The sequence below is a fragment of the Hyaena hyaena genome, unplaced genomic scaffold, assembly GCF_003009895.1.
Source record: "Hyaena hyaena isolate Hyena2069 unplaced genomic scaffold, ASM300989v1 scaffold_634, whole genome shotgun sequence".
Classification (NCBI taxonomy): Eukaryota; Metazoa; Chordata; class Mammalia; order Carnivora; family Hyaenidae; genus Hyaena; species Hyaena hyaena.
Genome location: NW_024081267.1, coordinates 1,024,354 through 1,049,043, shown reverse-complemented (window position 1 = coordinate 1,049,043; position 24,690 = coordinate 1,024,354). Strand labels below are relative to the sequence as shown.

General features: G+C 44.0%; 1 protein-coding gene across 13 annotated transcripts in view; it reads right to left on the bottom strand.

The window, feature by feature from the left end:
- The window catches only part of WNK2 (WNK lysine deficient protein kinase 2), a 123,056-nt gene that overhangs the window by 42,162 nt on the left and 56,204 nt on the right, over positions 1-24,690 (bottom strand). For all 13 annotated transcript variants that reach the window (XR_005525327.1, XR_005525328.1, XM_039216433.1 and 10 more), the window contains 7 exons: positions 23,692-23,985; positions 23,255-23,304; positions 22,359-22,527; positions 22,157-22,273; positions 21,798-21,968; positions 21,562-21,607; positions 20,958-21,077 (listed from right to left, as the gene is read on the bottom strand). Coding sequence is in view for 11 of the 13 variants with exons in the window: in XM_039216433.1 (XP_039072364.1) it covers positions 20,958-21,077; positions 21,562-21,607; positions 21,798-21,968; positions 22,157-22,273; positions 22,359-22,527; positions 23,255-23,304; positions 23,692-23,985 (967 nt within the window). In the remaining 2 variants the exon portion in view is untranslated. The remainder of the gene's footprint in view (positions 1-20,957; positions 21,078-21,561; positions 21,608-21,797; positions 21,969-22,156; positions 22,274-22,358; positions 22,528-23,254; positions 23,305-23,691; positions 23,986-24,690) is intronic.

The window sequence follows — 24,690 nt, the reverse complement described above, 5'->3', positions numbered from 1 at the left end:
CAGAGAGAGAGGGAGTCACAGACTGAAACAGGCTCCAGGCTCTGAGCTGGCAGTCAGCACAGAGCCCGACGCGGGGCTCAAACCCACGAACCGCGAGATCATGACCTAAGCGAAAGTCGGACGCTTAACCGACTAAGCCACCCAGGCGCCCCTGACTAGTTGATTTCAAATGACCTGTCTTGAAGTTCACAAAGTCTTTCCTCTGTTTGATCAAGTCAGCTATTCATGTGTCTACTGCATTTTTCACTTCATTCATTGTATTCTTCAGCTCCAATATTTGTTTGGTTCTTTTCATGATTTCTGTTTCTCAACTGAACTCACTTTCCTCACATATTTTTTGTTGAGTTGTCTACATGTATTCTGTTAACCTTAAAAATAAAACTGTTATTTTGCCAGGAAAAAAAAAGAGTTTATTCTTAACAGAAAATTCCAAGCTGGGACAAGCAAGCTATGGCAAAACCAAAGACAAATCTGGAGAACAAGTCTAGAAAGGAGGCTCTTTTATAGAGGAAGGGGGTGTAGGGAGGGGCTGTTGTAAACTAAAAGTGCATTGGAGTAAACTGGGAGCTGGAAGTATCGTGGTTTCTCATTGGCTGAGCTGTTGCCAGGAAGATACTATCCTTCCTCCTGCTGGGGTAGTAAAGTAGCATCCACCAGCAAGGTCCCTCTCTTCCTGCTGGGTTTGCAACTGACAACCAGTGCTTGGCATGAGAGCTCCTCCTGCTGGCCTCCTGACTCCATTATAGACAAGGTTTCCTTTTATTAATTTTCACAGTTCTTTTGTAAGTCATCAAGCTTCCTTAAAACAGTTAAGTTTGAATCCTCTGACAATTCATACATCTTCAATTCTTTGTGGTCAGTTACAGGAAAATTATTATGTGCCTTTGGTAGGCGTCATGTTTCCTTGCTTTTCTTCGTGTTTCTTATAACCTTGTGTTGCTAACTTTGCACTGATGAAGCAATCACCTCTTGCAGACTTTACGGATAGGTTTTGGTGGGGAAAGACCATCTGTGAATGGGTGCAGGACACCAGCTGGGTGGGCTGTAGTGGTTCTGGCTACAAGACAGGCCCAGTAGTGGAGTCTCTGCAGGTCTATCAGCCAACATTAGCATCAGTAAAGATGATAGCGGTCTTCAACTACAGGTGGCTGCAGTGGCTATAACGGCTGTTGGAGTCTTCAGTCATGAAGGCTGCTGGATACCTCCTGATGTTTATCTCCCATAGGGACGTCGCAGCTAAGGTGATCCTTCCTGGCACTGGGTCTGGCTTGTGGGTAGTGGCAGCACCAGTGTCTGAAATACAGGCACCTATGACACAGATATGGAGGAGAGGTCCGGAGTGCAGGTACCCACAGAGGGATGATGGCCCCAGGTTCTGGGGCACTGGCTAGCCCACAATGGTTGTGGCTTCGGTGCACAAGTGTGGAGTTGTCAGGGAGCTGAAGTCTAGAGCACAGGTGCACCCAGAGTGGCCAGGGTTCAGCAGTCTGCAGTCTGAACAGGGCTGGAGCGGCAGCAGGCAGTCCTGGCCCAAGGGTGGCACAAGAGCAAACCCGTCTGGGAAAAGGGAACAATAGAATCTCCTGTGGGGGGCCTAGGGCAGCAATGGCTGCTGGGTTACACCCATGGCAAACACATCTTTTGTGAGGCACGCCCCTGGGGTCTACCAACTAGCACACGGGTCCTCTGCTGTGAAAGCTGTGGGGAGCCCAGGCTACTGCATGGGCTGCCGAGCTCCTCCGGGGGCCTCCCCAGAGCACGCCACTGGGAATGTGGCTCGCGCCATGGGACTAATAGAGCCCCACCTTCTTTGATCCTGGCCATTTCCTCACACCTCGTGTAAGCCCATCTCCGCAGGGATCCTTTCCAAGCAGTTTTCTATGTTTTTGCTCCACTGTGTTGCCACAGGTTCTTAGCTGGACACAAGACCATTTCCACTTATGGATAGTATATAAATGTGTTTATGGGGGCAGGAAAGCTGGTACCTCCTACGCTGAGTCCTGATGACATCACCCCTCCCAGTCATCCGGGGGGAGGTTCTCTCTCTCTCTCTCTCTGTGGTTTTCATCTGACCAGAATTCTCCACTCCTCACGTGAACTCCATTTGTCCTTTCCCTTTTTCTCGACAACTATCATCTCTTTTGCAACATCTGGCTGTGTCCATCTGTTTCACTCTGATGAACATTTGTTGGCTGTAACGATGCAGCACCCACCCCCTCCCTTGTGTGACAGGGAAGAGCTGTCCCTCCTTCCAATTCCAGGGAAGTGCACAACACTGTCTCAGCATCCAGCCACCTGTCCACATGATTGCTTCAGAGAGAGGTCTGACTCCTAGTTCTGCAGAGTAGAGTCAGGCCCAGAACTTCAGAACGCTTCTCAACAGAAATAATTTTCTTTTCTGCCTGCACTTAACCCTGGCAGACCAATACACTGAGGTCTTCCAGCAATCTTGCCACCACAAAGGACAAATGAGAGAGAATTTTTAATTACTGATTTAATTTTTCTATGTTCATAGCACTTTTCAGAGTTTCCATTTCTTCTAATGTAAGTTTGGTAAGTTATACTTCTCCAGGACATCATCCCATGTTTTCAAATTTATATGCATGCAGTTACACATAACATACTCTTTTTCTGTCAGTCAGACTGCAGCAATATCTTCTTCATTCCTGGTATCGACTGTGCCTTCTCTTTTCTATACTCCGTCTCATCAGAGGCATACCAATTTTATCAGACATTTCAAAGAACCAACTTCAAACTTTGTTGACACTCTTGTATGTTTGTTTTATATGTTATTAGTTCAAGCTCTTATCTGTTGCATTTCCTCTTCTTTTGCATTATTTTCTTTTTATAGTGGACATTACTTTTAGCTTTTTCTCTTTCCTAGTATATGCATTTCTGCAAATTTATAGATTTAGCTGCATGCCCACGTTCTGATATGTCATATTCTCATTTGCATGATTTTCTTTTTTTTTAATTTTTTTTTAATGTTTTTTATTTATTTCTAGGAGAGAGAGAGAGACAGCGTGAGCAGGGGAGGGTCAGAGAGAGAGGGAGTCACAGATTGAAACAGGCTCCAGGCTCTGAGCTGGCAGTCAGCACAGAGCCCGACACGGGGCTCGAACCCACGAACCGCGAGATCATGACCTAAGCGAAAGTCGGACGCTTAACCGACTAAGCCACCCAGGCGCCCCTCATTTGCATGATTTTCATGTCATTACTATTCAATGTTTTCTTGATTTCCATTATAATTCCTTTCTTGCTTCATGAGATATTTATATGTGCGATTCATCTTTAATGCTTTTTAAAATGTTAATTAATTTTTGAGAGAGAGAGAGAGAGAGAGAAGTAGAGAGAGCACACAAGCTGAGGAAGAGCAAAGAGAGAGAGAATCCCAAACAGGGATTCAACATGGGGCTCAAACTCATGAACCATGAGATCACGACCTGAGCCAAAATCAAGACACACTTAACCAACTGAGCCACCCAGGTACCCCTATAAATGCATTTCTTAACTGAAAAACATATGGAGATTTTTTAGGTACCTTATTTTTCAATTCCAGCTTACCCAACTGTAGCTGGAGAACACGCATTGAATGATTTTGATCTTTGAAATTTGTTGAGATTTGCTTCGTGTCTTGCATATGGCTAATTTAAAAATACCCTACGTTGGTTAAGCGTCTGGCACTTGATTTATGCTCAGGTCATAATCTCACAGTTTCATGGGTTTGAGCCCTGTGCCTGGCTCTGTGCACTGACCAGGTAGAGCGTTCTTGGGATTCCTCTTTCCTCTCTGCCCCTCCCCCTACTCATGCTAAAAAAAACAAACAAAAAAAACCACCTTTTTTTAATCCTTAAAAAAAAAAACTACCCTACGTGGACTTGGAGGAAAAATGTGTATTTTTTAGCCACTGGGTGATCTACATATAGACCAAGATTGCTAATTCTATTAAAATCCATTATATCCTTAATGACTGTTGTCTTCCTTTTCCCATAATGATTGTAGATTTATTTTTTCATTTACTTCTGTTAGTTTTTGTTTTATGTATGTTGAGGCTATGTTATTAAAGACACACAAATACAGAATTCTTCTGTCTTCCTGGAGAACTGAATCTTTCACCATTATGTTTTTGCCTTAAAGCCTATTTTGTCTGATACAAAAAGATCTACACTAGCTTTCTTTAGGCTAGTATTTGCATACTGCTTTCTCCGCGTCTTTACATTTAACTTTCTGTATTCTTAGGTCTTAGTTTGTTACTCGTTTATTTCCTTTTTTTCATATTGGCAACCTTTGATATTTAGTCCATTTATATTTAATTATTGATCTATTTGGGTAAAAATTAGTCTTACTAATGACTTTCTATGTGTTCTGCTTGTTCAATGTTACATTTTCTCTCCTTCCTGGTCTTTTGTTTTTGAAACCTTCTTCCCCAATACACCCTGCCACCATGGGTGTGTGAGTAATCTACTATTTTATGATTCTCACAGGGGCATTCTAGAGACAAGGGTACACATTCTTGATGTTGGCCCTTCCCAGACAATGCAACAACCCAGAAGCCCTGTGAGTACAATTGCTCCCCCCTAATAAAGATCCCTGTATTTTCATGTATTTCAACACAACAAATATATTTCAATTCTCAAAACACACTACATTTTTATACAGTCAACATTCATTTAGATCTACCCATGTTATCTATAATGCCATTACTTTTATTCCCTCCAGCATTTCTGATATTCCATCTAGAATCACTGGTTTTTTTGCCTAATAATATCTCCTCCAGTATTTCTTCAGGTGAGATGTGGATGTGATGAATTATTTTGATCTTTAATTCATCTTGACTTAGCAGAATCCTATCACCAGGTAGGGATTTGAAGTTGGCACTTATTGCCTTTATCACTTGAGGGTAGCAGCAATTCTTGGTCTCCTGGCAAACACTGTATGTACTGTGACAGGGGCCATCCAAATGACTGTGGCCCCTTTAGAGGCATCTGCTTTTTCCTTAAGCATTCTTTAAGTTCTTCTGTTTGCCTCTGGCTTTCACTACTTTTGCTTTAAATATATTTAAATATGTTGTTTCTCTCAGTTTGGAGGCCCTCTTAAATTTGTGGTTAATGCCTTTCAACTCTACATTATCTCCTCCAACTTGATACTATCCTATTCTTTTTTTCTGGGGTACCAATTATATCATATGTTTGACTGTCTCACTGAAATCTCTATATTTTGTAGCTCCCTTTACTTTTTTTTCATTTTTTGTTAATTCTCCCTCCAGCAATGTACAAACATCCTGTGAGTCTTAATTTTAACTACTGTATCTTTCAGCTCCACAATTCTTGTTCAGTTGGGATTTTTTGTTTGGAGTATATAAGCAAAATCATCACCACAATCAACATAATGAATATATTCATCATTCTCCCAGACATTTGTTCATGAACCTTGTAATCTACACCACCCCCCATCCCTTTCCTGCCATACTCTCCTTCCCAGACAACTACTGATCTGCTTTCTGTCCCTATAGTCTGTTTATATGTGATCATATAACATGCAATTTTGTCTGTCTACTTTCATTTAGCATAATTATTTTGAAAATCATCCATGCTGTTTAAATACCAATAGTTCATTCCTTTTTCATTACAGAGTAGCATTATGTTGTATGGATAAGCCACAATATGTTTATCTGTACCTGCTGATGGATATCTGAGCTAGTTCAAGGTTTGGGCTATTATAAGTAAAGCTGTTATAAAAATCTCTGAAAACCCTCATGTGGACATCTACTCTCATTTCTTTTGCAGAAGGAATGGCTAGATAACAGATGAACCCATTTAGGCCTGGACAATTCTTTTTGGGGGGAGATTTTTCACTATAAAATCAGTCTTTTTAATTGATACAGGAGCATTCAGGTTAACTATTCCATCTAGGAGTTTTCACAGGTTGTGGCTTTTGTGGAATTAGTCCCTTTCATCTAAGTTGTCAAATTCATGTGTGTAGCTTTGTTCATAATATCCCATGACAATGATTCCATGATTATCCTTTTATGCAGGTATTGTAGTGATGTCTCTCCTCTTTTATTCCTGATACTGGTATTCAGAGATTTATTAAAATTAGTGATTTTTGTCAAAGAACCAGTTTTTTGTTTCACTAATTTTGTCTGTTGTTTTTCTGTTTCAAAATTCATTGATTTCTGGTCTTTATTCTCTTCATTTTGCTTGCTTTGGATTTATATTTTACTAGTTTTTTAAAATTTAAGATGAAAGCTTGGGTTATTGAGTTGCAACTTTCTTTCATCTAACCATGTAGTGCTATAAATTTCCCTCTAAGCACTGCATTAGCTGCATTCCACAAATCTTAATATGTTGAATTTTCATTCTCGTTCATTTCAAATGGTTTCTAATTTTCCTTGAGACTTACTCTTCAACTTACAGATTTATCCATTACTTGTGATTTGTCTTTTTTTATTCTAGCCATTCTGACAGGTGTGGGGTGATATCTCCTTGTGGTTTTGACTTTGTGTTTTCCTTGATGATTGGAGATGTTGAGCATCCTTTCATGTGTCTGTTGGCCATCTGTATGTCTTCTTTGGAGAAATGTCTGTTTAATTTCTCTGCCCATTTAATCAAATTGTGGGGTTTTTTAAAAATTAACTTGTGTATGTTCTTTATATGTTTTAGATATTAACCCCTTATCAGACATATGGTTTACAAATATCTTCTCCGTCTTCTGAAAGGTTGCCTTTTCACTTGTTGTTGGGTTTCCTTTGCTGCACAAAATCTCTTTGGTTTGACATAATCCCATTTTTGTTGCCCTTGCCTAAAGACAGTGGTTCAGTTTAATTCTTCTGCAAGGAGCTGTCCAATTTTCCCAACACCATTTATTGAAGTGACTGTCTTTTCCCCACTGTATTTTTCCCCCTCTTTTGTCATAAAATAATTGACCATATATGCATGAGTTTATTTCTGGACTCTTAATTCTACTCCACTGATCTGTATGTCTGTGTTCATGCCAGTACCACACTGTTTCAATTACTACAGCTTAATAATATAGTTTGAAATCACAATACCTCCAGCTTTGTTGTTCTTTCTCTAGATTGCTCTGGTTATTCAGGGACTTCTGTGATTCCACACAAATTCTAGGACTCTGGTCCAGTTCTGTGAAAACTGATACTGATATTTTGACAAGATTGCATTGAGTCTATAGACTGTTTTGATAGTAATGTGGACATTTTAACAGTATTATGTTTCCAACCCATTAATGAGATAAATCCTTCTATTTATTCGTATTGTCAGTTTCTATCATCAATGTCATTGGTTTCAGAGTACTTTCAGAATCTTTCCTTTTCTTGGTTAGATTTATTCCTAGGTATTTTATCCTCTTTGATGTAACTATAAATAGGGTTGTTTTCGCAATTTCTGATAATTCATTATTAGTGTATAGAAAGAAATGCAACTGACATATGTATGTTAATTTTGTATACTGCAACTTTACTGAGTTCATTTACAGGCATTTCTCGGAGATATCGTGGGTTCTGTTTCAGACTACTGGTAATAAAGTGAATATTGCCCAATGTTCACAGCAGTACTCTCAACAATAGCCAAAACATGGAAAGAGCCTAAGTGTCCATCAACGGACGAATGGATCAAGAAGATGTGGTTTATCTATACGATGGAATACTACATAGCAATAAGAAAGAATGAAATCTGGCCATGTGTAGCAACATGGGTGGAACTTGAGGGTGTTATGCTGAGCGAAATAAGTCAGGCAGAGAAGGACAAATACCGTATGTTTGCACGTATAGGAGGATTAGGAGGAACTTAACAGAGGACCAGGGGGAAGAAGAAGGGGGAAAATAGTGGGGGGGGAGAGAGAGAGGCAAACCATGAGAGACTCTTGAATGCTGAGAACAAACTGAGGACTGATGGGTGTGGGGGGAGGGGAGAGATGGGCATAGAGGAGGGCACTTGTGGGGATGAGCACTGAGTGTTATATGGAACCCAACTTGACAATATACTATTTGTAAAAAAATAATAATAAAAAATAAAAGTATATCAGCCACATTAAAAAAAAGTGAATATTACAATAAAGCAACTCAAATGAATTTTGTTTTCCAGTATATATAATAGTTATTTTACATTATAGTGTGTTAAGTGTGCAATAACATCAGAGATTTTAAAAAGCAGTGTACACACCTTAACTTAGAAATATTTCTGAGACACCTGGATGGCTCAGTTTGTGAAGCATCTGACTTTGCAGGTCATGATCTCATGGTTTGTGCATCTGAGCTCTGCATCAGGCTCTCTGCTATCAGCATGGAGCCCACCTCAGATCCTCAGTCCCCCTCTCTCTGCCCCTCTGCTGCTCGCACTCTCTCAAAAATAAACAAACATTTAAAAAAATGCTTTATCTCTAAAAAACTGCTATTATCTGCACTTACAGCAAGTAATAACCTTTCTGCTGGTCTTGACTTGATGTTGATCGATGCTGCCTGATCAAGGTAGTGGTTGTGAAAATTTGGGACGGCTGTGGCATCTTCTTCCAATAAGACAACAGTGAAGTCTGTCACATTGATTCTTCCTTTTACAAACAATTTCCCTGTAGCCTGCACTGCTCTTTGATACCACTGAACTTCTTTCAGAATTGGAGTCAATCGTCTCTAATGCTGTCACTGCTTTATCGACTAAGTTTATATAATGTTCTAAATCCTTTGTCATCATTTCAACAATCTTCATAGCATTTTCACCAGGAGTGGATTCCATCTCAAGAAACCACTTTCTTTGCTCATCCATAAAAAGCAATGCTTCATCCATTCAAGTTTTATCATGAGAATGCAGCACTTCAAATACAATAATAATGAAAAAGCTCGAAGTATTCCAAGAATTACCAAAATGTGACACATAGACACAAAGTGAGCAAATTCCTTTGGAAAACCTGTGACAGCAGACCTCTGAAACAGGACTGCCACAACCCTTCAATCCCTAAAAAACTGAGTATCTGTGAAGTGCAATAAGGTATGCAGTAAGATATGCTTATATTAGTTCTAACAGTTTTTAGTGAAGCCTTTACAGTTTTCAATATATGATGTCACATTATCTGCATATAGTGGGAGTTCTACTTCTTCCTAATTTAATTTGAGTCCCTTTTATCTCTTTTTCTTGCCTAACTGCTGTGACTACGACTTCCAGTACCATGTTGAATAAAAGTGTTAAGAGTGGCTGGACATCCTTGTCTTTTCTTGCTCTTAGACAAAGTTCTTTTAATGTATTGTTGTATTTCGCTTGCTAATATTTTGTTGTCTTTTTGCATCTATGTCCATCAAGGATACTGATTTGTAATTTTTTTTTTTTTTTTTTGTAGTGTCTTTGCTTTGGTGTCAGGGTGATGCTAGCCTCACAGAATTAGTCTGGATGCATTCATTCCTCTTCAGCAAAAGTTTGAGAAAGACAGGTACCAACTTTTCTTTAAATGTTTGATAGAATTCAAGAGGCAAAGATGGCAGCAGAGTAGGAGGGCCCTAGGCTTGCCTCTTCCCACAATTACAACTAGTTATGAAATCATCCTAAATATCCCCAAAATCTCTCTGGAGACTGGCAAAATGAACTCCACATCTAAAGGTAGAGAGGAGGTCACATGAAGAAGGTAGGAAGTGCAGAGTCGTGGCTTGGGAGAGAAATGGACAGTAACTGCTGCAGTGGGGAAGGCGCCATGGTCACAGAGATGGACAAGAGCCAGACAACCCACAGAGGGGACACACAAGGAAAATTAATCCCCATAGCAATTGGCCTGGAAAGCAAGAGGGGTCAAATTTTGTGAGTTCTTGCAACCAGAGGGGCTTAAAGCCTGTTAAATGGCAGTGGGCTTGGCCAGGATAGAGCCTGGAAGGTACTATGCTGCTCTTGGAGAGAAAGCAGGCCAACAACTCACGGGTATACAGTGTGGAAACAGGGATCTGAAGAGCACCTGGGACACAGTGGGGAGGTTGTGGGCTCATTGCAGAATGCACCCAAGAGAGGCATCATTCACAGAGAGACCACTCTGGGAACAAAAGAGCTCTCCAGTGTCATTTCCCTCCCGTCCCTCAACATAAGCAGAGGGCCACCTGTGGAAACCAGCGCAGCTCGACACTCTCTACTTAACTTGCTTACACCAAGCCCCACTCCAACCATGCTCCAAAAAAACTACACTTCGTAGTCACATTTGTCTCAGTCCCAGCACAGTGGACCCTGTCCCCCAGAAGACCAGCCTAACCCCCTACCCACACTGCATCTCCCAACTTGGGGAGTTTTGCAAGGCTTCTGTTCCAGCAGCAGCGGCAATAAGGCTCATTTCACAAGCAGACCAGACCACATCTAAAACACCACATTCAGGCAAGGACCAAACACTGCCTGCAGCAAAGAGAGCCCCTGGGGGCACCTGGGGGGCTCAGTCAGTTAAGCATCTGACTTTGGCTCAGGTCATGATCTCACCGTTCGTGGGTTCATGCCCTGCATCAGGTTCTGTGCTGGCAGGTTGGAGCCTGGAGCCTCCTTTGGATTCTGTGTCTCCCTCTCTCTCTGCCTCATGCTCTCTCTCGGTCTCAAAAATAAACTATTAAAAAAATTTAAAAAAAGAAAAAAGAAAGCCCCTGAAGTCAACTGATCAGAGGAATGAAAGCAGCCAGGACAAAAAAGTATAGCCCACACAGCACACACTGGAGACACTCCCTGAAGTGTGAGGCCCTAGGGAACAGGGGACACTATACTGCAGGGCACTGATGATTTCCTCTTAATAAGGCCATTACCCTCAAGAACAGAAGACATAGCTGACTTGCCTAACACACAGAAACAGGCACAGAGATGTAGACAAAATGAGAAGACAGAGAAATTTATCCCAAATAAAAGCACATGACAAGGCCACAGCTGGAGACTTAAATGGAACAAATGTAAATAACATGCCTGAAGGAGTTTTTAAAGCAATGATCACAAGGATACTCACTGGACTTGAGAAAAGTGTGGAAGACATGACTGAGACCCTTAATACCAAGATAAGGAATAAGGAATAATAGCAGAGATAAAGGGCTTAATAAACAAAATGAGAAATACTCCTGATGGCATGAGTAGCAAACTGGAAGAAGAACAACAACAAATTAATGACCCAGAAGACAAGTAATGAAAACTAATCAAGCTGAGCAAAAGAGAGAAAAAAGAACGATGCAATACAAGAAAAGACTTTGGCAACTCAGTGACTCAATCAAATGTAATAACATCCATATTATAGGACTCTCAGAAGAAGAAAGAGAAAAGGGAGCACGAAATTCATTTGAAAAAATAATAGCTGAAAACATCCCTAATCTGGGAAAGGAAACAGACATCCAGATCCAGAATGCACAGAAAACTCTCATCAAAATAAACAAAAGCAGATCCACACCAAGATATGTTGTAATTAAAATGGCAAAAAGTAGTGATAAAGTAAAAACATTTAAAGCACCAAGATAAAAAAAAAAAGTTACATATAAGGGAAACCACATAAGGCTCTAAGCATATTTTTCAACAGAAATTTTGCAGACCAGAAAAGAGTAGCATGATGTAAATGCTGAGCGGGAAAAATCTATGGTCAAAAATACTCTATCCAGCAAGGCTATTATTCAGAATAGAGAGAGAGTTTCCCAGACCAAAAAAAAAAAAAAAAAAAAAAAAAAAACACCTAAAGGACTTCGTGAGCACTAAATCACCCTTGCAAAAAATATTAAAGGAGAACATTTGGAAAGGAGAGACCAAAAGTGACAGTGTAATGGAAGGAAACACAGAAGCAATAAATATGAGTATTTCTGTAAATATTCAGTCAAGGAACTCACAAAATGAAAGGATGTAGAACATGATACCATATACCTAAAACATGAGAAGGATGGGAATAAAGAATAGGTTCAAACTTGAATGATCATTGACTTAATATAGACTGCTATATGCAGCAGATGTTCTATAAAAACTTAAGGGTAACCATGTATAAAAAAATTAATAAATAGGCAAAGAATAAAAAGAAAGAAATCTAAATATATCACTAAAGAAAGTAAGAAAACCATGAAAAAGGAAACAAAGAATCCGAGAAAATCTCCAGAAACAACAAAACAAATAATAAAATGTCAATAGATATATATTTATCCATCATCCCAGTGAATGTAAATGGACTAAATGCTCCAACCAAAACACAAAGGGTGACAGAATGGATTTAAAAAACAAGACCCATCTATATGCCTACAAAAGACTCGCTAAAGACACTGCAGATGTGAGGGGATGCACATATCAGGCAAATGGATGTCAAAAGAAAGCTACAGTAGCATTACTTATAAGGAACAAAACAGATTTTAAAACACTATAACAAGAGACAAAGAAGGACATTATATAATAATAAAGAGGACAATCCAACAAGATATAATAATTTTAAATATTTACGCAGCCAACATGAAACCACCCATATACATAAAACAATTAATAACAAACATAAAGAAACTAAACGATAATAATACAATAATAGTAGAGGACTTTACACCCTACTTACATCAATGGACAGATCATCTAAACAGAAAAGCAACAAGGAAACAATGACTCTGAGTGACACATTGGACCAGATGGACTTAACAGATATATTCAGAACACTCCATCCCCAAATAGCAGAAGACACATTCTTTTCAAATGCACATGGAACATTCTCCAGAATATATTCAGTTACATTGGGCCACAAAACAAGCCTCAACAAATTCAAAAAGATCAAAGTCGTATGACCACAACACTATGAAACTAGAAGTCAATCACAAGAAAAATATCTGGAAAGATCACAAATACATGGAGCTTAAATAACATGTTACTAAATAATGAATAAATCAACCCGGAAATAAAAGAGGAAATCAAAAAGTACATGGAAACAAATGGAAATGAAAACACAATGCTCCAAAACCTGAGATACAGCAAAGGTAGTTCTAAGAGGGAAATTTATAGCAATACAGGCCTACCTCCAGAAGCAAGAAAAATCTCAAATAAACAACCTAACCTTATACCTAAAGTTAGTAGAAAAAAGAAAAACAAACAAAACCCTAAACAGTAGAAGGAAAGAAATGGTAAAGATTACAGCAGAAACAAACGATATAGAAACTAAAAAGTAGAAGAGATCAATGAAACTAAGACCTAGTTCTTTGGGGAAAAAAAATCAATAAAATTGATAAACCTCTAGCCAGATTTACCAAGAAAACAAAAGGACTAAAATAAAATAAAAATGAGAGAAAAAAATAAATATTAATACACAAAAATACAGATAATTATTTTAAAAGTATCATAAGAAACTGTATGCCAAAAATTGGACAACCTAGAAGAAATGGATAAATTCCTAGAAACATACCTCCCAAAACTGAAGCAGGAAGAAACAGACAGTTTGAATAAACTGATCACTAACAATGAAATCACATCAGTAATCAAAACACTCCCCCAGGGGTGCCTGGGTGGCTCAGTCGGGTTGGGTGGCCGACTTTGGTTCAGGTCATGATCTCATAGTCTGTGGGTTCGAGCTCCGTGTCAGGCACTGTACTGACAGCTCAGAGCCTGGAGCTGCTTCGGATTCTGTGTCTCCCTCTCTCTCTGGCCCTTCCCTTCTCACGCTGTCTCTCTCTCAGAAATAAATAAAACCTTAAAAAAAAAAAACCTCCCCCCCCCCAAAAAAAAATACAAGACCAGATAGTTTCAGAGGTGAATTTTACCAAATATTTAAAGAAAAGTTAGTATTTATTGTTCCCAAACTATTCCAAAAAATAGAAATAGAAGGAAAGCTTCCAAATTCATTCTATGAGGCCAACATTACCCTAATACCAAAGGCAGATAAAGACACCACTAAAAAAGAGAACTACAAGCCAACACACATGATGAACACAGATCCAAAAATCCACCTCCCTCCCCAAAATATTAGTAACCTGAATCCAACAATACATTAAAAAAAAAAAATTCATCATGATCAAGTGGGGCTTATTCCTGGGCTGAAAAGGTGGCTCAACATTCACAAACCAATCAATGTGATGCATCACATCAATAAGAGAAGGATAAGAAGCCAACGATCATTTCAATAGGTGCAGAAAAGGCATTTGACAAAGCACAATATGCACTCATGATAAAAACCCTCACGAAGCAGGTTTAGTGGGAACATACCTCAATGTAATAAAAGCCATATATGAAAAATATACAGCTCACATCATCCTCAATGGGGATAAACTTTCCTCTATAGTCAAGAATAATGGAGAAAGAGATGTCCACTCTCACCACTTTTAGTCAACATAGTACTGGAAGTCCTAGCCTCAGCAATCAGACAACAAAAATAAATACAAAGCATCCAAATTGGCAAGGAAGAAGTCAGACTTTCACTATTTGCAGATGACAGAATACTCTATATAGAAAATCCAAAAGACTCCACCAAAAGATTGCTAGAACTGATACATGAATTCAGAGAAGTCATAAGACACAAAATCAATGTACAGAAATCTGTTGTATTTCTACACACCAACAATGAAGCAGCAGAAAGAGAAATCAAGGAATCAATCCCATTTATAACTGCACCAAAAATAATGGTACTAGGAATAAATCTAACCAAGGAGGTAAAAAAAAAAAATACAACAACCCTGTACTCTGAAAACTATCAAACATTGATGAAGGAAACTGAAGAGGACACAAAAAAATGCAAAAGCATTCCATGCTCATGGACCAGAAACACAAATATTGTTAAAATGTCTGTACTACCAAAATCAATCTACACAGTTAATGCAATCCTTATGAGAATACCAACAGCATTTTTCACAAAACTAGAACAATCCTAAAATTTGTATGGAACTGCAAAAGACCATGAATAGCCAAAACAATCTTACAAAAGAAAAGAAAAGCTCCCAGAGACATCACAATTTTGGACTTCAACCTACATTACAAAGCTACAGTAATCAAAACAGTAGGGTACAAAAACAGACATATCAATCAACAGAACAGAATGGAAAACCCAGAAATAAACCCACAATTATATGATCAAGTAATTTTTGACAAAGCAGGAAAGACTATCCTCTGGGAAAAATACAGTCTCTGGTTTTCCCAAAACAAATGGTGTTGGGAAAACTAGGCACCAACATGCAAAAGGATGAAACTGGACCACTTTCTTACACTCTACACAAAAATAAACCCAAAATGGATTAAAGACCTAAATGTGAGACCTGAAACCATAAAAATCCTAGAAGCACAGGCATTAAGTTCTCTGACACTGGCCACAGCAACATTTTTCTAGATTCTATCCCAAGATGAGGGAAATAAAAGCAAAAATAAACTACTGGGATTACATCAAAACTAACAAGTTCTGCACAGCAAAGTAAATAATCAACAAAACTAAAAGACAACCTACAGAATGAGAGAAGATATTTGCAAATGATATATCTGCTAAGGGGTTAGTATCCAAAATATATAAAGAACTTATAAAACTCAACACCCCAAAAAACAAATAATCCAATTAAGAAATGGGCAGAAGAAATAAACAGACATTTCTCCAAAGACATACAGATGGCCAACAGACACACGAAAAGATGCTAATCATCACTGATCATCAGAGAAATTACAAATCAAAACTACGATAACACCTCACACCTCTCAGAATGGCTCAGATCAACAACACAAGAAACCAGTGTTGGCAGTAATGTGGAGAAAGGGGAACTCTGACTCTCATGCATTACTGGTAGGGATGCAAAACTGATGGAGCCACCCTGGAAAACAGTTCAGAGATTCTCCAAAAAGTAAAAAATGGAACCACCCTAAGATCCAGTAATTGCACAACCAGATATTTACCCAAAGAATACAAAAACACTAACTCAAAGGGATACATAGACTCCGGTGTTTATAGCAGCAGCATTTACAATAGCTAAGATATAGAAACAGCCCAAAGGTCCATCGACGGATGAATGGATAAAGAAGTAGTATATAGGTACAATGGAATATTATTTCAGCCACGAAAAGAATGAAATCTTGCTATTTGCAATTGACATGGATGGAGCTTGAGTAGAACACTAAGCAAAGTAATTCAGTCAGAGAAAGACAAATACCATATGATTTCACTCATATGTAAAATTTAAGGAACAAATGAGCAAAGGGAAAAACAGAGAAAGGCAAGCCAAGAAACAGACTTTTAAAAAAAATTTTTTTTAATGTCTTTATTTTATTTTGAGAGACAGAGACAGAGAGCGAGCAGGGGAGGGGCAGAGAGAGAGGAAGACACAGAATCTGAAGCAGGCTCCAGGCTCTGAGCTGTCAGTACAGAGCCCGACATGGGGCTCGAACCTACGGACTGTGAGATCGTGATCTGAGCTGAAGTCGGACACTTAACTGACTGAACCACCCAGGTGACCCCCAAGAAACAGACTCTTAACTATAGAGAACAAACTGATGGTGAGTGACCAGAAGGGAGGTGGGTGGGGGGATGGGTGAAATAGGTGATGGGCATTAAAGAGTGCAGTTGGTGATTGAAATAAAAGTCAAAATTTAAAATTGAGGATTGCTCAAAAAAAGTTTTTCTTTTAATTTCACTATTGTTGACAGTGTTATATTATTTTCAGGTGTACTTTTCCTAGTTTCTTAAGGTGGAAGTATAAATAATTGATTAAAGAACTTTGTTTTATAACGTAAGCATTTCTTGTTATAAATTGCTTTCTATACAAAACTTCAACTGCACGTTTTGCTATATTTTGTTTTTATTTTCTTAATAAAAAAAATTCCCCTTGTGATAAAAATAAATAAAATAAGTGTTTGGTAGAATTTACCTGAAGCCATCTGGTCCTGGACTTTTGTTTCTTGGGAAGAGTTTATAAAGTACTGATTCAATTTCATTACTTGTCATCAGTCTACTCAGATTTTCTTTTTCTTTGTGATTTAGTATTTGAGATTATGTGTTTCCTGGTAATTTTATCTGTTCTAAAATCTATTTTGTATATTAAATAGCCATTCTAGTGATCTTTTGCTTAGTATTTGCATGGTATATCTTCATCATGCTTTTTCTTTTAATGTACCTATATCATTATATTTGAAGTTTTCTTACAGATAATGATTAAGTCAAGTTTTCTTTTAATCCACTCTCACAATCTCGGTCTTTTCAATGATATGCTAGGACCATTTACATTTAATTCAATTACTGTTTAGATGTAGGTCTAGGATTTATTTGTTTCCTGTTCTCCTTTTTAAAAAATTCTGTTTCTTTCATTTTTCTTTCTGGATTACTTGTTTTTTTTTTTTGGTGTTCTATCTTTATTTTATCCATTGTAATTTTGACTATACTTGCTGTACAATTCTTTTAGTGATTGCCCTAAGAATTACAAAATGCATACCTAACCTTTTGGTCTACTTAGAATCAGTATTTTACTACTTCAGTTGCAATACAGGAATACTACCAACCTCTAGGTCACTTTACTCCCTCCTACCATAGCTGTTTCATTCCATTTGCATACATTAAAATCCTTATCAAACAATGTTATAATATTGTAATTTCCAGTGTCCAGCCTGTTTTGAAGAACTCAAGAAGAGCAGTCTATCATTCTCAGCAGATATTTACTATTTCTGTTTCTCTTCCATCAGCCTTCGTGTTCCCAGTGTTCTGGTATCATTTCCTTTCTGTCTGATGATCTTTAGAGATTCCTCTAGAGCAGGTGCACTGGCTACAAATTCTCAGTTTTTGTTACCTAAGTTTTTTTTTTCAGCTTCATTGCTGAGAAATATTTTCTCTGAAAACAGAATTCTGGGCGGATAGGTTTTTCCTTTAGTGCTTTAGAAATGCCATGCCACTTCCTTGTAGACTCCACAGTTTCTGGGGAGAAATCTGCAGTCATTAAACACTGCTCCCTCCAGGTCACGCATCCTTTTTCTCTGGCTGCTTTCACAGTTTTTTCTTTCTTTATTTCTCAGCAGTTTATTATGTGTCCAGGTATGGATTTCTTTGAGTTTATCCTCTTTGGGATTCATTCAGCTTATCAACTATAGGTTTGTCTGAATTTCACCAAACTTGGAAAGTTTTCGACATTATTTCCTCAAAGATTTTTTCAGCACTGCACTACTCTCTGCTTCTGGGACTAATGACACAAACAGAAGATCTCCACTGCTGTTCCACAGTCCGTGAAGCTCTGTTCATTTTTTTCTAAGTTCTGATTAGATAGTTTCAGGTATTTCACGTTTCCATCCGTATCCTCTTTGAATTCCATTTCTCCATGGACACTTTACACTTCAACATTTGTTTTTTTGTTTTTTTGTTTTTTAATTTTTAATGTTTTTGATTTATTTCTGAGAGAGAGAGACAGTGTGAGCCGGGGCAGGTCAGAGAGAGAGGGAGACACAGAATCCGAAGCAGCTCCAGGCTCTGAGCTGTCAGCACAGAGCCCGACACGGCGCTTGAACCCACGAACCGTGAGATCATGACCTGAGCCGAAGTTGGACACTTAACCAACTGAGCCACCCAGGCGGCCCCTCAACATTTGTTTTAAGAACGTTTATAATTGCTTGTTGGATCATGTTTACAATTGTTTCTTGAAGGTCTTTATGAGATTATCCCAACATCTATTTTATCTTGTCATTGTTGGTGGTCTTTTTCCAATGCAAGCTGGCGTTTTTATGGTTTTTCATTTGAGGAGTATTTGGATTACACTGGTTGGACTGGATTAGTCTGGATTTTGAATATCATCAGACCCTACATCTGTTTAACTCCAATGATAAAATGCTGATATGTTTCCTTTAGCAGACAACTGACCTGGTAAGGTTCAAGCTGCAAATTACAACCCACCTTCTATGAGCTGTAGCTACCATGTCAGTCTATCCATTAGCTCGGTTCTCAGCTTATCATGTGCTGGTTAGGATCAGACCCATAAGTACACAGAAGAGGGAAGCCCAGGAGTTCATAAACAACTTTACGGGATTCCTTCCCCAAGCTCCTCCTTTTGCTTGATCTCCTGGATCCATGGGATTCTCCCTCTCCCAGGAGAGGAACCATCCACTTCCACAACCGTGAGGAGCAGAGCCCAGTGGCAGGAGAACAGAAAGCGAAAAGAGCCATGGTTTTGGTTCTATATCCTTTGTCCTTTGAGCCCCGGCTCCAAGCAGCAGAAAGCCTCTCCCCTTCCACTATGTTGGCTCCCATTACTGCTGCTGCCCCTCAGTACTGTCGGGGAGATGGAGGGCAGGGAAGGCACCACACCATGCTCTGGGCTTTAGGAATTTGTTCCTTTTCTGCGCTGTGAGAAAGTAGCAGGCGTCTCCGGGAGCTTCCCTGTCTGCACCTAGCACTCACTTCTAGTCTTCACACTGCCCTGGCCTCAGGCCAGGAGGCACCAGAAGGAAATGCTAAGCTCCCCACCAGCCCAGGAATCCCTGGAATTCTGGCACACTTCCCCACCCTCCTGTTGCTACTTACTTCCCGAGCCTCAAAATGCCGTGCCTGCCCCGGCACAGGCACAGCCATGCGGCTGGGCTCAGTGGAGGGCTGGGCTACGAGCAGACTCAGTTCACCCAGACTCTCTGATTCCTTATGAGTCAAGGAGTGTGTTTATAAAGTTGTGCAACTGCGAGGTCCAGAACGGAGCTACCTTCCTGCAGAAAGGCCCTGCGTGCTTCTGCCTGAGCACACGGGACACACCCCGACATCACCCTGCTGCAGGCGCCACGCTGAGGGGGCTCCTTTCTCTGCCTGGCCTGTCCCTTCTCCGCAGGACCCAGCTCCTTCTCTCTAACCTGCTGAGCTGCTGCAGCTTCAGCACTTAGCCTCTCAGTCGCCCTGCAGGAATGGGAATGGCCTCTGGGGGAAGAGGGCCAGCAATGGGCCACCCCACGTCCTGGGTCTCCACCCCACCCTGGACCCTGGCCTGATCTGCACTGTCTTCAGATGCCCAAAGACCTTCAAGCTGACGATCTTTATAGTTCATCCACCTTCTCTGGTCATCCTCAGTGAATGGTTCATCCCAATGAACAAATCTGCTGTCCCTGACAGTGGCCACTTTGTATTTTAAATAATTAAGGAAACTGGCTCCCAAAGGTTCTCTGAGATCAGTGAACAGACGAGGGAATTAGGGTTTAACTTGGGCACGTCCTATGAATCGCTGAACCACAATGAAAATCGACTTTATAAGTCTTTTCTCCCTCCAGTTAATTGGGTGCGTGTATTAAATGAGGCAGTAGTAGATGGGACGATCTGCAGACGAAGCTGCTGTTCCCCAGACCCCTCCCCCAGGGTGCGCCAGGCCCTTTATCTGAGGTCACCAGGTCTGTTTACGGCTCTGCTGGGATTCTGTTATGGGGCTGACCTTTTCCCCATGGGAACAAACCTTCAAAAATATAACGGAAACCACTGAGAACCCATGATAGAAAATGAAACATGATTTACAAACATTTTTCACCCATGTGCCATAAAGTAAGGTCGAGTTACCTAACTGGCAACTTTCTCCTGCCAGCTTACAGGGAATTAAACCTTAATCTGTTCAAGTGATTATTTTCAGCCTCCCAAGGGACGACAGAATCAGGACTTAACGGAGCCCCAGGGGCAAGCTTGCTGGCATCTGTCCCCCACACGGGCAGATCGGTATCAGTTTTCCTTGGGGACAATTTAAAATCAGAGTCTTAGGACCGAAGGGACTTTCCCGCCCCACCCCCAGAGTCAGCGCAGCAAGGAGGCAAGTGTCCCTGCAGCCGGGCCACACGAGGGAAGGAGCAGGGGGACCCATCGCCCACACCAGCGAGAGAGAATAGGCGGAGCCCCCAGCACGCAGCTGCGCGGCCAGGGTGCCGCCTGCACGAGGACGGAGACGACGGCCCGAGCCGGAGTGCCACCTTGACTGGGTGGAAAGGAGGACATGCGGTGCTGAACGAGGCACGCTGGGCTTCGGGCGACAGTGCGGGCTGAGCCGGCACACCAAGTGACCAAGTTGCCGGGGAGGAGGGCAGGGAACTTGCAGGTGCTCCTACCTTGGCTGGCGTCCGGCTGCACGGACATCAGAGGAAGTGGGGGGGAAGGCTCAGGGGCCTCGGCCGCCGGGTGCTCAGCCACCGGACAGATGATAAACCACCTCTTGCCCGTGTGCAGAACTACGGGGCAGGGCAAAACAGCAGGAGAGACGGAGTGAGTTTCTCCCACAGCTGACAGGACCCCTCGCCGCTGGCACCAGACATGCCCGAAGAGGCGTTGGGGAGCTCTTCTCACACCAGTGAGGGGCATGTGCAGCCCACTCGGGGGGCTCCACGCTGAAAGCCTGGGGCTCGCACGACACCCTCAACATGGGCTTAGTTCCTAGAATGCTGGCAGTGCAATCAGCAAAGGGGGGACAGGCAGCAAGCAGTCCATGCCAAGCTCAGTGCTCCCCAGGGCCACACGCAGCTCAAGTCCGCTATCCCTGCACCTGTGGGGTGCTCACCACGTGCGCCAGCAAACCCCCCGTGTGATGGCCAAACCCCCTTATGATCTGCTCAATGCAATCTTATCGAGCGCCCGCCGAACAGAAGGAGCAAGGACAGAAATGCCTCTTCCAGACGTAGGTCTGGACGGAGGTGGGATCCCGGGAGGCACACGTACCGTTCTGCTGATACACCGGGGCGTTGGCCTGGGGCTGGCGACTCTCCTGGGAGGTGAAGGATCGGAGATGAGCAGCCCACATGGAGCAGGAGCTTCCCGCGGAGCACGGCATGGCCTCCAAACACCCACGGAGCCTCCGGGGCCCGGACGAGTCTCACCGAGCTGCGAGCACTGCCCCCCCCAGCCACCTCCCCCAACACCGCGTGGCCCTCCCAGGACCGCTGCCCAGGACACACCTCCCCAGTGCCCAGGCCGCAGGTGCCGAGGCGCGGCGGGCTTGCCCCAGGGTCGGAGCCTCGGTCGACGTCCGCGTCCTCACTGAGCATGTCCTCCGCCTTGTCCATGACATCCTTCATCTGCTCGATGAACGTCTCTCGCTCAGCCTGCAGGATGAAGTCGTGCTCCACCTGCAACAACACAGGCAGCCCTGCTGGGGGGACGCACCGTGGGCCTCGGCCGCACAGGGTCTTCCCCCACGGACACACTGCGCTTCCGCCCACGCTCAGCCCCGGGCGGCTCAGAGACAGCACAGTGCCCCCCAGGGATGGCGGGAGGAGACGGCCTTGCTGTATCAGGGGAAGACGCCCGGCCTCACCATATAGGTGGCAATCTCGTCAGGTGCGTCCCCGTCCAGGTCAAACTTGAACGTCACCATCTTGTGGTTGTGCGTCTCCAGCTGGCACTCCACCATCTTGTCGCCCGTGTTGCACACCTGCGGGATGCGCAGGTGGTGAGACCGCGAGCGGACCACGTCCAGGGAGCCCTGTGCCCACGGCCCGCCCTGCTGGGCCACTCACGTTCAGGATGGTGAGCCGGGGGCGGCTGGCTCTCTCCTGGCGGGAGCGCGCCCGCGTGGATCTGCGGTGATGTTTCCGGGCGGCTCTGCCCTCCAGCCTTCCGCTGCCAAATGCACCCTCACAGCTGTCACTCATCTCTCTTCCAGAGGGAACGTCGGAGCCTCCGTAGCTGTGTGGAAACCCAACGCTATGGCCACCTGCAGACAGGCCTCACGCGGGATCAGGAAATAGCCAGGAAAGCTGGAGGGTGTGAGGCCAGCCCTGACCCTGCCTTCAGGGCCCCCAGCCCCCTTTCCCACTGTGAGGCCTGTCCCGAGTGGCACTGGGGTTGTGGGTCTGCCTGACCTGGGACCTTTGTCCTCCCTGACTCTTGATCTGTGACTCAGGCCCAAACGGCTCGGCTCACAGAAGACATCAGGATTAAGAAAATCCTCCCCTGTGCCTCAGCTTCCCCATCTGTGCAACAGGAACCCAAGAACCGCCTGGCGCTGCGGCAGGGCTGGAGGAAGGTTTGCACGGCACCGACTGGTGCGGGCACACTGGGACACACGACCACGTGCCTCATCCGGCTCCGTCCCCCATGTAACAAGCTCTGTGAGTAGGCAAAAGACAGGTGGCCAGCAGCCACGGAGCTGGGGGGCCGGGGGCGTGGGCCATACTCAGCCCACTTTTTATCCACTGCCTCCCCTTCTGGTACATGTCGGGCACCACAGACAGGTGGCGGCACCTGGACCCAGACCCCGGAGGACCCCAGAGAAGCCCCGCCAAGGCAGGCTCAGAAACGGGGGACGCTGCCAGAAGCAGTGACTCGTGAGGGCAAGGGCGGAGGGGTCTGCGAGCAGCCGCAGTGGAGGCCTAGGCGGACGTGGGAGCCTGCGGGCCAGCCGGGCCAGTACCTGTCGCAGCTCTGCGGGGCGCCAGGCTGCTTGTCCTGAGAGGCCTGCTCCTGAAACAAAACCACAGACAGGTTACCCTCGGATTACCCTGCCCCCCCCCCCCCCCCACCCCGCACAGCCGCACACGGCCTGCTGTCCCCCAGGAAGCTGACTGCACAAGGTGGCAGGCACGAGAGTTTCTGTCGTGGAATTCCTGAAAGGGGCCGGACGTTTGCTGCCCCACTGCAATCATGCCCTCGGGAGAGCACACAGGCCTTCCCAGCACCCCCCCACCCCCACCCCAGGGAACAGAGGACAGCACCTATAGCTGTCACAGGGCACACTTCAACCTTCCTGAGTCCCAGCTTCCAGAGCTGAGACCTGAGGCCACCGTGCAGGAGACCACTGGGGTCAGGAGTCGGGGGGGAAGCATGGACGGGGTAGACAAGGGCACACACCTCCGGGGCCGGCTCCACTGTCAGCTGCACGGCCGGGCAGGGGCTGGCGATCCCGGGCCCGGTGGGCGGTGGTGGGTGGGTAGCAGGCGGCAGGAGCGGGGCGGTCTGGACAGGCAAGTTCTGAGAGGCTGCCAGCACCGCAGGGGCCAGGGAGCTGGGGAGCTGAGGCAGCTCGGGGACAGCAGGTGGCAACACTTCGGGCAGAGGTGGGGAGAGGATGGCGGCTGGCACGGGTGCCGCGGGGACCTGGGCGGTGACGTCCATAGCGTATGGAGGTGGGTGGCCAAGCAGGATCTGGGGGGACAGGAAGGCCAGATGGAGTGCCAGCCATGCCTCCGCCAAGGGGTGGTGGGGGTCCTGGTCCAGGCAGGTGAGCCTACTGTGGGGCTGGGTGATGGACGCTCCCCTGCAATCGGGCCCCTGGCCTCAGATTTAGCAGAAACCACTAAGGACAGGAACTCGCAGGTCCCCATCTGTGTAAAATCAAATCTAAAACCATACTTCACTTAGGCACTTAAGTCCAGCTGAGAAGCTCTAATTCTGGCGAGGACTCAGCACCAGACGGGGCTCCCCAGGGCCACTGAGGGACCCGGCCCACATGCTGCCCCACCTTCCATCAGCTGCGTGCAGGGAGTGGGGACCTCGGCCTGCAGCGGGCGATTCAGGACACGGCTGGTGTCCTCACAGACCCCCTAAGCACTCCCAGTGAGGCAGCTGAGAAGGTGGAAGGCGGGCCCCCACCTGAAAGAGCGGGAGCCTCCACCCAGCCCTGCCTCTGGGTTGAGGTCAGGAACACAAAGGCCTGCTGCTAGCCGTGCTGGCGTGGGAGACTCAGCAACGTGGCGAGCGGGTCAGATGTGAAAGCTGCAGCCCCTTTCCCCCCGGAAGGACCCCCAGCTGCTGTGTTCAGGGGAGTCGGCTCTCAGCACAGAGAGGCTGTGAGGCGGCCAGCCTGGCCTGTCCATAAACCACAGACAGCAGGAGGCCGCCAGGCATGTG